The following is a 13,315-nucleotide window of genomic DNA, read 5'->3' on the forward strand; positions in this document are numbered from 1 at the left end:
ATCTCTTACTTTCCTGGACTAACTGATTTACTTGCCACTAACAAATAAATTTGTCAAGGGTAATTTCATCCTAACACGTATATAATTATGTGCCTTTCACCGTACCAAAAAAATCTTGAGCAGTCTGGGATCCTTTCTTGATCGTTTGGATCTGAATACGTAGCTCAAATAATACACCTTACATAAAGGAACGAAGGGAGTACATAAGGACGGCCTTTAAAAATGGGGCTGGTGGCGGTACAAATATGGAGCAAAAGGACAAGCACGAGAATAAGGGTGCTAGGAGGGGGTGCCTTATTTTTTTTATAGAAAAGGATGATGACCTCCGGCCTCTGCATCAAGACGATGCATACAACCATTTTATTAATTATTCATCAAGACCTATAAAGTAATACATCAATAAGTCTGAAGCCACCATATTAATAACATCAGTCGCTACTCCTATCAACTTGATGAAGGGGTGCATATTGTCCAGGCCGCCTGCCCAGACCTCACACCAGAGTCCAACATCTAAAATGGAGGCCTCAACCAAGCCGCAATCATCCCCGCCGCGCGCCGTCGTCCCCGTCACCCCCGTCGCCGCCCCGTACTACGTCGCCGTCTCGATCGCGTCGTCGCCCCCCACGCCCATCGTCGCCATCCCCATCGCGTCGCCGTCTCACGCCGCCGCCCATAGGCCGTCGCCCAACACTCGTACACACACACACACACACACACACACACACACACACAAACACAAACACACACACACACACACAAACACATATTCTGTTTACTTATTTTCTTTTTTCTGTTGTTTAGATTAATGTTAGATGAATTACGTAGATAAGAATGTTAGAATGCTAATTAATATTACATGAATCAGATAGAAAAGTTGTTAAATAGTCATGTCAATTGTTAGATGAATTAACTAAATATTAATTAGTATATATATATGAGATTTGAACTAGTTGAATTAATATAACTAGTTTATTTTTAGTAAAAAAATTAATATAACTAGTTTATTTTTAGTAAGAAAATTAATATAACTAGTTTATTTTTAGTAAGAAAATTTAGGTATATGAGATTATTTGAACTAGATGAATTAATATAACTAGTTTATTTATAGTAAATGCTTAGCTGAACTAGTTCAATTAATAGAACTAGTTTATTTTTAGTACTCCCTCCGTTCACTTTTGTAAGTCATTTTAGACAACTTAAAATGGGTTGTTTTGTACATTGTCTGAAATGTCTTCAAGGTCTTATAAAAGTAAACAGAGGAAGTAAAAAATTTTAGGTATATGAGATTTGATGATATAATTAAAATATTACTAGATATAGCTACTTTATATATTTTAGTAAGAAAATTAATAGAACTAGTTTATTTTTAGTAAATTCTTAGTTGAATTTGTTGAATTAATAGAACTAGTTTATTTTTAGTAAGAAAATTTAGGTATATGAGATTTGATGATCTAATCAAAATATTACTATATAGCACTACCTACTTTATTATATAGATATTTGATCATCTAATTAACATTTTACTATATAGAACTAGCTACCTTATATGTTTAGTAAATTCTTAGTTGAATTAGTTGAATTAATAGAACTAGTTTATTTTTAGTAAGAAAATTTAGATATATGAGATTTGATGATCTAATCAAAATATTACTATATAGAACTACCTACTTTATTATATAGAGATTTGATCATCTAATTAACATTTTACTGTATAGAACTAGCTACCTTATTTTTAGTAAGAAAATTAATAGAACTAGTTTAGTTGAATTAGTTGAATTAATTAGGTGAACTAGTTAATTGAATTAGTTGAGCTATTTTATTTAGGTATATTTTTCGAAAGTGCTTAATTGAATTAGTTGAATTAATATAACTAATAAGTGTTTAATGTTTCACCTATGAACATAGGAATGTCGTCTGACGACGAACACGATTTCATTATGTGCGAATACTGCGAAGACCAGCGCGGCCTGTGCGGCAGAAATTTTCTAGTTGATGATAGACGCTTCAGCATCAAGCTGGATGAGAACTTCGAAGTGGATACAGTAAGTCAGAATGACAAGTCTTTTTTTCATAATTAAGCATGACTTATGCTTCATTTGCTTCAACTTTTAATTTTAATTTTTCACTATTCTACTAGCGTATCCCCTGCCATGCAAGAATTTTTGTCTTGAATAAGATAGGTTTCAGTCCTAACAAAACTATGGAGGTAAAAAAAGTTACTTGAAGACCGAGCATGGTTATATATTCAATGTCAAATTATACAATGCAGACACATACACCTATTTTGAATGCAAAACTTGGCAAGCACTATGCAAGGCTTATGCATTTGAGCCTGATATGGTTATCACCTTTGATATTCGTCTGGAAGATGATATTGAAGGTAATAGAGACATCTGGGTCGATGTGCAGACGCCTCCAATTCTACCATTATGTGAGTTTCTCAACCATATTTATGTCTTTGATATTGTTTATTCAAAAATAGTTAACAAGTAATTTATATTGACAGCTTATTTCCAATCAAGCAAACATGTCCGGCGCTTGGTAGACAGGACCGTCCACTGTCCCGGGGCTGAACTAAACTGCGAGGAGACAAGTCATTATGTTCATGGCTTGAGGATCTTGATGCTGTCAAGACAAATTTTTTTCCTACACTTACAAATGTTAGTACTCAAAACGTGCGACCAATAGTGTTTGTACTGAACTATGATCACATATATTTAGGAAAGATGGTAAGATTTTTACTATTTCTCCTCAGTGCATCTTTTGCATACATTATTTTTAAGCTAAACTTCATTGCTAAGTATGTTACTATACGATGTTCTTTAACAGGGACTCCCGATGAATATTGTGCCTGATTGGATCGAGACTAAAGGTACCATGAATATTGTTAGCTTGTGGCCAAGATATCCTACAATGCACTTTAGTGCATTCAGGTTTTCTAATAGCCAGGGGCGGAGCCACGTTATGTCAACCGGTGTCACTGGCACCGGGTAAAGTACGTGTTCATCTTGTACATTGTCCAGATTTTTGGGCTGGACACCGGTAACTTTTGAAGCTGGACACCGGCCAGCCCAGCGAGACACACAAAGCGAGGCGGTGCAGCCCATCTACGTAAAATGTCCACTCCTGATCGATCGGTTAATCGATCCCTGGTCCTGTACGTGCGCGTGTTTAAAAAAAAGCTATCGATCTTGCTTAATCGATCCCCAATACGGCTGTACCTTACCTGTACGTGCGCCTGTCGAGTTGCTTGTCCGCTCGGCTTCTGCGCCTCAACCCTGACAGTGTCGCCCGTGCTCGCCCCTTCCCCTTCTCCTTCGCGCGGCCAGCCGCTGATCCGCCCAGTCGCCATTGCTCAAGCATCGCTAGCCGGCTGCCTCTACGGCTCTACCCTCGTCCGCTCAAGGATTGTTGGAAATTTGAGGTCGTCTCAACTCTCAACTCAGCACTTGGTAATTGCCGATCTCTCTCAAATCTGAAGTCTCAACTGTGTGTACAAATTTCAAAATTTTTCAATTTCTGTTTTTCTAATTATATGGCTATGGTCATAAAATTTAAAGCTATCACAGTTGGGAACAATTCCCTGTGATTCATATCATTCAATCAATACGTTTTGTTTATTGTTTAACTCCCTAATCATATCATTCAATCAATACGTTTTGTTTACTGTTTCTATTCTTGCATACGCTAACACAAATAATGTAACTCGGACATTTTTGCTAACACAATAATAATTAATCACAGGAGAAATTATGGAAAAGTTTCTTCAAAAAACGAAGACTTTGGCACAAGATGATATAGCTCCAGCTCCACCATATTCAAGTGGAAGTGAAGCAGATTATTTATTTTGGTAAGAAATCTCTTTGCTATATAATTTGTGTTATCAGGTGTGGTATTATATATATATATTATTGCTTGGTGTCCATCCTTATATATATGATATGCACGTGGACACCGGGATACTTTTGTTCTGGATCCGCCCCTGCTAATAGCGAGGAATGCTTAATAGTAAAAGACTGGAGCAAAATTGTGAACGATCACAGAGAAGTACTAGGGAGGCAGCAATCAGAAGCGCAACCCACGATTAGGAGACAGGTTCATTTGCATGCTCCAATATGATGAATCAGGAAAGCTATACATGTTCTATGCTATTTTACCTGAGAGAGAGAGAGAGAGCGACAGGAGTGATTAGCTAGTTCATGCTCTTAGTACTTGTCCTCTCATGTCCGTGTTCTTCGTCCTGAACTTAATCTCAAAGAGTGATTTGCTTTTGTGGTGTTATGAACGCTTATAATATCATTACCATGTTGAACTCGATGATATCTTTGCTTCTAGTACAAATGAATGTTTGTTTTTAAGCTAGTATTGGTGGTGATTAGATAGCGGTAATGACTATATGATGATTAAGTAGAGGTAATGAGACGACTATTATATGATGATTTTTAGCTAGCTATGAAAACTGTTGTTGGTGATGATATATATGATGCAAGAGTTTTTATATTAATATGACGATGATGATGATGAGTTATTATATCATTTATGAAAGAAACCGCAGATTAGTTTCAACTGGATGGATTCTAGCTAAGTGATCAAGTATATGCCATATCCATATTACCTCGATCACTTAATTAGGTGATCAACTATATATAATATGGATATGGCATATACTTGATGACTTAGCTAGGATCCACATGCATCCAGTCAAACTAATCTGCGGTACTTTCACCTAATGATTTAACAACTCATTATAATGTAAAACAATCACTAAATTAAATTGAAAACGCAAAATTAAAGTAAAAATAAAAAATAAAACCAAAACACAGCCAAACATTTAGTACCGGTTGGTGTTACCAACCGATACTAATGTCCTACGCGCCCCCGGAGCTGGCTCGTGCCACGTGGTTGCCCTTTAGCGCCGGTTCGTGCGTAACCGGTACTAAAGGGGGGGGGGACCTTTATTCCCCACACTTTAGTGCCGGTTACCGAACCGGCACTAAAGGGCCTTACAAACCGGTGCTATAGCCCGGTTTTGCACTAGTGCTAGGGCACACACCGGTCTAGCGCACTCTTAGCAGGCACCACATGCACACGCTGCAGAGGCCGCCGCCATCGTCTTCCACCGATCCATCTTTCGAGCAGATATCGACGCATCAACCTTACCAAGCCTACCATCGACGACACCACGACGCAAGACAACGCTACCTCCCTATGTGCGTCCATCATTTGTCGCTGAGACTCCACGTCTTCGATGCGTCACATGAAACGTCGTTCCACCGTTGAAACCGTCCACTAGTCCCTCGAGCCAATGCACACCTCCAAGAATCACGCCCCCAAGGAGGGAAGGACACAAGAGCGCTGACATCATCCGATCGACCGATCTAGGGTTTCCTCCGGAGGTAGTTGATAGAGGCCAGGAGCTTCTCCATGGCGAGACCTTCAAGAAGGAGACGACACAGAAGAGTGCCTCCATCACCGGCCTTGGCAACTAGCCAAGAGCAAGGTTTTCACCCGGATCCGCTCGACGAACCTCCATATAGCATTGTGTGCACGGGACGACCACCAATCTCCTCTGCCACGCAGCGAACAGGCTGCATTGGCCAGATCAAATCTGACTGGAGGCTAGACCACACATGCAGCCGACTCATCCACCAGGCCCTCCACACGGCTACCACCGATTTGAGGTCAGATGGCCCGCCGCCGCATAACAGGCCACTGCCTGAAGCAGGGCCGACCGCCACGTCGCCAAGACCAGAACGGCCACGCCTCCTCACATCGAGGGGCCCCGCACCACCCCTAAACCGCAAGAGAGAGGGAGACGCCCGCCATCGCCATCGGCAGAGGGAGGGGAGGAAGGAGGTGACACCCCCATCGGCTAGGGTTGCGGCACCACCAGAGTCGCTCGAGCTGGGGCGACGCGGGGGTCGGAATGAGATGGGAATTCACCATATCCATGGTTCAAGTGTCTAGGAACTTTCAAATCCCGCGCCGAATGCGCCTGAGCAAACACTCATAAGAGATAAGAATGTGGGCATTATTTCGGAGACTCAAGAATTTTGGGAGCTATGCCTCCAATTATTGTAGAGTCACCTAATTATATCAATACCTATAGATACTTACCAAACTATTGGACTTCGTCTATCTCTATAAAGGTCAGACAAAGCCCCACCGACGTATACAGTCATGCGGGAGCACATACCTGTCATATTTGAATTGGTCCATAAATTCGGCAAGTCAAAATTCAGAAGAGATTGTTGCAAACTAACTAACAATTTGCCTTGCCGTGGAGCAAGCGGATAAGTCGAAAAATTGCGATTCTTCAAGGAGGCAAGATTCGAGAAGCATAAGGGGATATCATGTAAAGCTTAGGGAGAGATTGTTATGAATAATCTCGAGTAAGTGGTTGAGTCTAATTGAGTTAGATTTGATTTGTGTTAAGCTAATTAGGTAGTGTGGTTTGCATGGCATGAGTTATAGTAGTCCGGCTAGGATTAGTACACTTGGCCATTTATACGTGTTGTTTAGAGTTTGGGTAAAAATATGTTGAGATGTCCAATCCGAGTATGTCTATGTGTGTGCTAGAATGTGTATGTAAGCACGGCCTTGGGCGTGTGTTTAGTAATACCATGAGACGAAGAAAATAAAGAAAACAAAGGCGCGAGACGAGCCTTTGGGAAAAGTTTTTTATTGTATATGTGTGTTCGTTGTTTTGATGTAATCGATCGTGGGTGAACCCCAACAACAGCAGTAACCTACTCCCTCCGTGTACAAAGTTAGTATAAAGTTGGGTCATCTATTTTGAAATGAAGGGAGTAGCATGTAATAGATAGGTAGGTAGGGAGTAGGACTATTATCTATCCGAGGACCCCGAACCTTGATATATAAAAGCATCGTGTTACTTTTATTGCTGACGAGATGCCTTCGGGCACCACCCCTCCTCTACAATTTTCCTTGACTACATCCAGATCATGATATCGGTGATGAATTAATCGTCGACACTAGTGGTGAAAGGAGCTGCACCTGTGGGGCGGGGCGAACGGCGGGATGAGAAGAATGGGAACGGGAAAGGAGGACCCACGATTGGTCGAGAGAATCATGTGGAGCACATCAAATGTCACCGGAAGTCACAGAACTTCAGAAATATGATCTGCTGGTCACGAAACTTGTCAAAAACGGGTGCACATTAGTCAATTTGGCTCCGCGAGGTAGGTGCCATTTACGGCGCACTTCTCATATGAGGGCGCTGGGGTTCTTTCCTTTTTCTTGTAAATATTTACTCATGTATGCTCATGCGTACACAAGGACAATGTGGTCGCCTCCTAAGTCTACCGGACGCACGGTCATCGGCGAGTGCATTCCAAAGAAAATAAAAATAGATGCTATATCCCAGCAAAGTTATCCTCTAAATTCTCCCAACAAACTATGGGCTTGAAGCCTAAATAAGACACCTTGCTTGCAAACATTGGCACCAGTCAGCATCCATCCATGCATCACATGGCCAACGAAGCTGGCTAGCTGCCTAGCTAGCATAGCATAGATTCTAACTTGCACACCATGAGAAGCTAGTAGCTCTTAATCTTCTCACCCAGCGACGTGTCCACCCCCCCTTGTGACCATCAATAAACTCAAATGAACCGGTCGACCGAATCCACCGCGTGGCAATTGATTGTTTCCATTCACCAGACACCAGAGCAAGCAGACAAGTGCAGATCTACAAAAGGGTAGACGTATTAGACAGCTCGCCGTACTGAACTGACGTGTTCGGGTGCTGATCACTCGATCCCTCAGACCATCACCAGCTCTCCAGTGTTCATGTCAGTAAATGTATGCAAGTGAAGATTAAGTATACTAGATACGTGCACCAACTTTAGATTCCTACTGATCACTAGCTTAGCTTAGCTAGGCCAGCCAGAACATGCATGTGGCGATTCTCCAGGCCGGCTTATATATGCATGCATCGATGCATGTGGCGAGCAGGTGTAAACTATTCCAGGCCGGCGGCCGACTGTTTTGTTCGATCCCCTCTGCTTGTAGCGCGCGAGGCTAGCCTAGATCCTCGTGGTCGGTCGGACTTGTGTTTCGTTGCCAGTCTGCTTTTTTAGCTTCGATCGATCCGGCCGGCCTCTCGGTCGACATGGATCAGTGTGCGTCCAGGGTGCTGCCAATCATCGACGAAGGGTCGGAGTCGGAGTCCGAGACGGGGTCGTCAACGGAGGGTGTGGCGCCGGAGACGACGACGAGGAAGGCCGCGGCGGCGAGGGCCATAGCCGAGCGCAGGAAGGCGATCGTGGCCAGGATGAGGGAGCTGCTCCGGCGCGCCGTCGTGCAGTCGTCGTCGGCGGCAGCGACTCAGTCCAAGCTGCGCTCCTCCACCGTGGCCACCGCCAAGAAATGGAAGGTACGTAATTAATCGGGAAGGAGCGGCCTGAAATGAATCTTCCTCGTTGACCATTGTTATACTTATGTCCGTGCTTTCTTGATCGGTTTCCAGAGGGTGGTGACCTTCAAGAGTAGAGATCGCCGGCGTTCGGTCGTCCACGGAGGCGGCCTCGACGGCATGAGCTCCGCGTCGTCGGTGTCCAGCGCCAGCAGGAACAGCCTGAGCAGCCGGGACGCCACATTCCCGCGCTCCCCTCCGCCGCCGTTCGCCGCCGCCAACAAGATATGCTTCGAAGAAATCATGGCGATGGAGCATGAGGCTCACTGGATCACCACGGATTCCGACTGTAAGCTCGCTCAGCTCAGCTGCATTGCTCGTTTCATCTTCAAAACTCTAACCTGTGTGCAGGGGCGGAGCTAGCATGGGGCTGCGCCTAGGGCTAAGCTAGCTTGAGTGATGCACATTAGTGATTTTCGTTATTTTGTAAGAAGCATTTACCAAGAGTATTGTCACTGGGCCTAGGGCTATAGCCCCATCTGCCCTAGCCTTGTCTCCGCCTCTGCCTGTGTGTGAGTTGGAGCAGCCTTGTACTGTGTGAGCGGTGTTGATTTTTTTTCTACTTTTTGATGAATTTGCAGTCGTCGTGCTGGAGCTCTAGACGGGGGAGACGACGACGAGGACGCGGTGATCTCTCCGACGAGCAAATTAACGTACCGAGTGGCGTGGATTCGTTGTAGGCCCGGCCCAAGTCTTGCAAAATCGTCCTGGCATGATTACACAAGTTTCTGGACTAATATATAATAGTGATCCTGCAGATCAAACAAAGAATGGACCGGCTTATATGTCTATTGTAAAGGCTGATTTTACTTCTTCTTCTTTCGAATTATTGTGCATTTGGTATTTGACGGCTCAAAGAGCTATGACAGGTATTGTATTTTTAGAAGAAGAAATCATCTTTGCGTAACTTAATTACTCGTGTGTTGAGAGAAACAAAAAAGAAAAACCTTCTTGTTGTAAGTTGGTTGGAGAGTACGGATCTCCAAGCAATGTTGGAGGGCTCAAGATAAGAGGTTCCATGTAGCTTGACCTACAAAGGAACTTTGTGGTGTTACTGTAAACAGATTTTGTAGTAATGCAAGCATACTTGTATCGCATCACTCTAAAGATGAGAACAAAATAGTAAGGCTCAAGGTACTTTTGATAGAACTCGCCTTTAAATTTCTCGGGATTCTTTTGGTACACAACTTCAGTCTTGGGTCAAATTGTCTGAACAAACATGATATGACTTCCAAATGTTGGTGTACCATGTTCAAAGAAAATCACCATATATTTTGTCGTGCAATGATTGGGCAACGGCAGTGTTCGTAGATCACCGAAGCATCAATGAAGTCAATTCATGCAATCTGAGATCAAAGCAGAAGTTGAGATTATGAGAAGAATAACCATTTCACAAACATACATTTGAAACTAAGATGAACCATGTTATTACAAGTCACCATGACACATTTTCCCAACCTCCTCATTTTGTTAATGCAACACCAAAAGGCAGAGCGAATCGTATAATTCTTTTGCACGAGCCCAACAGGTTGGTGTCGGCACGTGATCGGACTCTATGGTGGCGTGCAAGGGTTCATGTCATTGCGCACTCGGAGGATACAACTTCTGTGGCGACATGAGGGTTTTAGGCCGGTGTCTGCTCGGAGGAAGAGGCTTTCAGGGCCAGCGATATGAGTGAGCCAAGGGGGCAGAGCTAGATGGGCAAGAAGTTGGGACGCAGTGGACGATGGTAGACTGGGGAGATCGAGGTGGTTGAGGGGTGGTAGGGTGGAAGTGGAGACGTCTGCAGATGTGGGAGTGGATTAAGGAGAAAGAGAGATGAGTAGCGAAGCAACTAGATTTTGGAAAACGTTGGTCTCAAACCCAAAAAAGTGAATTTCCACGCTCTATTTTTATTTACTATTGTTCCACCGACAATTATTTCTTATCTCCGAGAATGGTTGAACATAATAGCGTAATGCAAGTAAAACCGGACATGTGATGCAAATATCATGCATTAACTTGTTTATGCCTTGTCAACAAGGATGCTTATGTCTTGTTTGACTATGCTTCATAGTCGACATATTCTCAGAAGCTTTTCATTACTACACTAACTGAGATGTCATAGCAAACTAAGCAAAAAAGCAAACCACTGCGCAGACACGGTATAGTGGACACATTCATAAGTAATATTGGTGATTACCTGTCGGAGAATATTGGAGTTTCTTATACAGCTTGATCACACCCTCCATTAATATTGTTATTTAAGTTCCTCGGCTCATTAGGCTCCTGGAGTCCTTAGCTCATTTTCCCCATTTGGTATTTGATAATCTCTAAACGTGGTGGATCTAGCATTTCACTTACGTGGGATCGATTTGTAAATTTTGTAAATTTACAGTTTAACGTTCATTATATATTTTAAAGAGACATACATATTTTTTTAGTTATATCAAATAGATTGCATTTTAATTTTCCAAAATAGTTCAAATGTATTACTCAACCTTACTTAAATTTATATATTTTTAGCCATAACAATCTTGAGTACATTGCTTTCTCTTGCAGAACAATATCACTAAATAAATACAACTAAGAAAATCAACAACCACCAACCATAAAAAAATTCAAGTTGTATGTATCTCTCGCTATATTCATTGTCATCCAATCGACATAGCACCCAGGTTGTTATGAGTGGTAAAAAAATATGTTTCAAAAAGTATTACGTGTTCAGCTTCAGAAATTATCCCTCCTCCAACACCATATAAGTGGATACAAAAATCTAAGCTTCAAATAGAACTTAAAGTGTTTGCATGGCTAATTATCTCCCGCCGACTGAATACAAGAAATGTGCTTAGGAGACAAATGAACATTGGTAACAACATTTGTTTTGTGCTTTGCGCCTGATGAAAAATTGTGCATTTAATTAATTTCCGTTGTAGTTTTATTGTGGCGTGACAGACAAGGTTCAACATCACATGGCCTCAAAATAACACACGGATTGGTAATATTCAGTAGGTTGGAACAAATTATCCTAGATGTCTCCTCTTTGAACTATTTACTAATCATTGCTTGGAATATCAAGAAGGATCGCAATAACCAAATTTTCAAAGGGATTTCACACTCTCTATGTGCTCGAAAGGAAAGAACTAAGACTGGTTTGATTTTTCTTTCCTATGTTGGTTTGCTATCTGGAGGTTCCAATCTTATGTAAACTATAAATATTATCTACTAATATAGAACCGTAGGAGCCTCTCTTACAGTTTATAGGTCAACAAAATGTTCCCACAAAAATCAGGAAAATAACACTAGTTTGAGATGAAATTACATCCAATTGTAAAGATACATTTTTTTTGTTTTGTTCCAACTTGCTTAACTGAAATCTCATGGGTTTTTGAACCGATGGTCTCTTTTTTATTTCATCAATTATGTATATCAAGTTAATTATTGCATGTTTGAATAAACGATAGACTAAGATGACGGAGAATATATGTTGTTTGTTCATATGTTAGCCAAAACTAAATTGAACATATAACATTTATATGAACAAGTAAATGGCAAATCATTTTGTGGCATCTATAACATGAATTTCATGTATCAAAATATTATTATAAAAAATATAACAAGATGATGTAGTGTTTGTTCAGATATTAGGAAAGACTAAATAAACATGTGATATTTAGATAAATTTAAAGCTAAATTCACAAATACATATTTTTATTTAGATTATATCACCATCCGGCAAATAACCCACTTGACCTCTAAACTCACATATGGTTATCTGTCGATATAGTCGTAAGGGGTAGAATCGCTATTCTATCTGTGTACTAGCAGCCAAAAAATTCAACAACGGAAAGCAAAAAATGGATCAGTATGCCAAGGGGTGTGATCAGAGGAGTGGCTCAATTCAAGGCCGGAGCACGTTTAAGGGACGAGGTGAAAGGAAAGGTGGTGTGGAAGCCAGAGGAAGCTAGCACAAAGCGGCAAGATGCATAGTAGTCACGCAACCCAGCCGCTCACCGCCACCAGCACATCATTGCAGGAAACAAAACAAGACGCAAGGGCGGCGACCATGGTCAAGCTGAGCGGTGGCGGTGTCAACCCTATGACTAGAGAGGATGGATGAGTGTTGGTGTCAAAACCGGCGGATCTCGGGTAGGGGGTCCCGAACTGTCCGTTTAGGCCGGATGGTAACAGGAGGCAGGGAACACGATGTTTTACCCAGGTTCGGGCCTTTTTGATGGAGGTAAAACCCTACGTCCTGCTTGATTATTATTGATGATATGGGTAGTACAAGAGTAGATCTACCACGAGATCAAGGAGGCTAAACCCTAGAAGCTAGCCTATGGTATGATTGCTGTATATGGAGTTGATTGCCTACGGACTACAACCCTCCGGTTTATATAGACACCGGATAGGGTTAGGGTTACATAGAGTTGGTTACAATGGTAGGAGATCTTGAATATCCGCATCGCCAAGCTTGCCTTCCACGCCAAGGAAAGTCCCATCTGGACACGGGATGAAGTCTTCAATCTTGTATCTTCATAGTCCAGGAGTCCGGCTGAAGGTATAGTCCGGCTACCCGAACATCCCCTAATCCAGGACTCCCCCAGTAGCCCCTGAACCAGGCTTCAATGACGACGAGTCCGGCGCGCAAATTGTCTTCGGCATTGCAAGGCGGGTTCCTCCTCCAAGTCCTTCATAGAAGATCGTAAACACCAAGAGTAGTGTCCGGCTCTGCAAAATAAGTTTTCCACATATTGCCATAGAGAGAATAATATTAACACAAATCAAATCTGCTGACGTATTCCGCAGTGCGTCATCACACTACAGCCAAGTCCTTTACTCGAATCGATTTCACTTTTCCACCTCAGCGTGTTTTGCGAGGCAGTTTCCTTGGCACGTCTT

General features: G+C 42.3%; 1 protein-coding gene across 1 annotated transcript; it reads left to right on the plus strand.

Moving 5' to 3' along the window:
- Positions 1 to 8,008: 8,008 nt before the first annotated feature.
- On the plus strand, positions 8,009 to 9,459 carry LOC119319487. Its single transcript, XM_037593959.1, has 3 exons — positions 8,009 to 8,395; positions 8,489 to 8,723; positions 9,016 to 9,459. The coding sequence occupies exons 1-3, from the start codon at positions 8,132 to 8,134 to the stop codon at positions 9,033 to 9,035; spliced, it is 519 nt and encodes a 172-aa protein (XP_037449856.1). The 5' UTR covers positions 8,009 to 8,131; the 3' UTR covers positions 9,036 to 9,459.
- Positions 9,460 to 13,315: the final 3,856 nt, after the last annotated feature.

The sequence above is a fragment of the Triticum dicoccoides genome, chromosome 6A (genome assembly GCF_002162155.2).
Source record: "Triticum dicoccoides isolate Atlit2015 ecotype Zavitan chromosome 6A, WEW_v2.0, whole genome shotgun sequence".
Lineage (NCBI taxonomy): Eukaryota > Viridiplantae > Streptophyta > Magnoliopsida > Poales > Poaceae > Triticum > Triticum dicoccoides.

Bases quoted from the DNA above. Each gene is read 5' to 3' on its own strand.
- LOC119319487 (XM_037593959.1), top strand. From the start codon at position 8,132: ATGGATCAGTGTGCGTCCAGGGTGCTGCCAATCATCGACGAAGGGTCG. The intron at 8,396-8,488 runs GTACGTAATTAA...ATCGGTTTCCAG, and splicing joins CCACCGCCAAGAAATGGAAG to AGGGTGGTGACCTTCAAGAG. The intron at 8,724-9,015 runs GTAAGCTCGCTC...ATGAATTTGCAG, and splicing joins GATCACCACGGATTCCGACT to TCGTCGTGCTGGAGCTCTAG.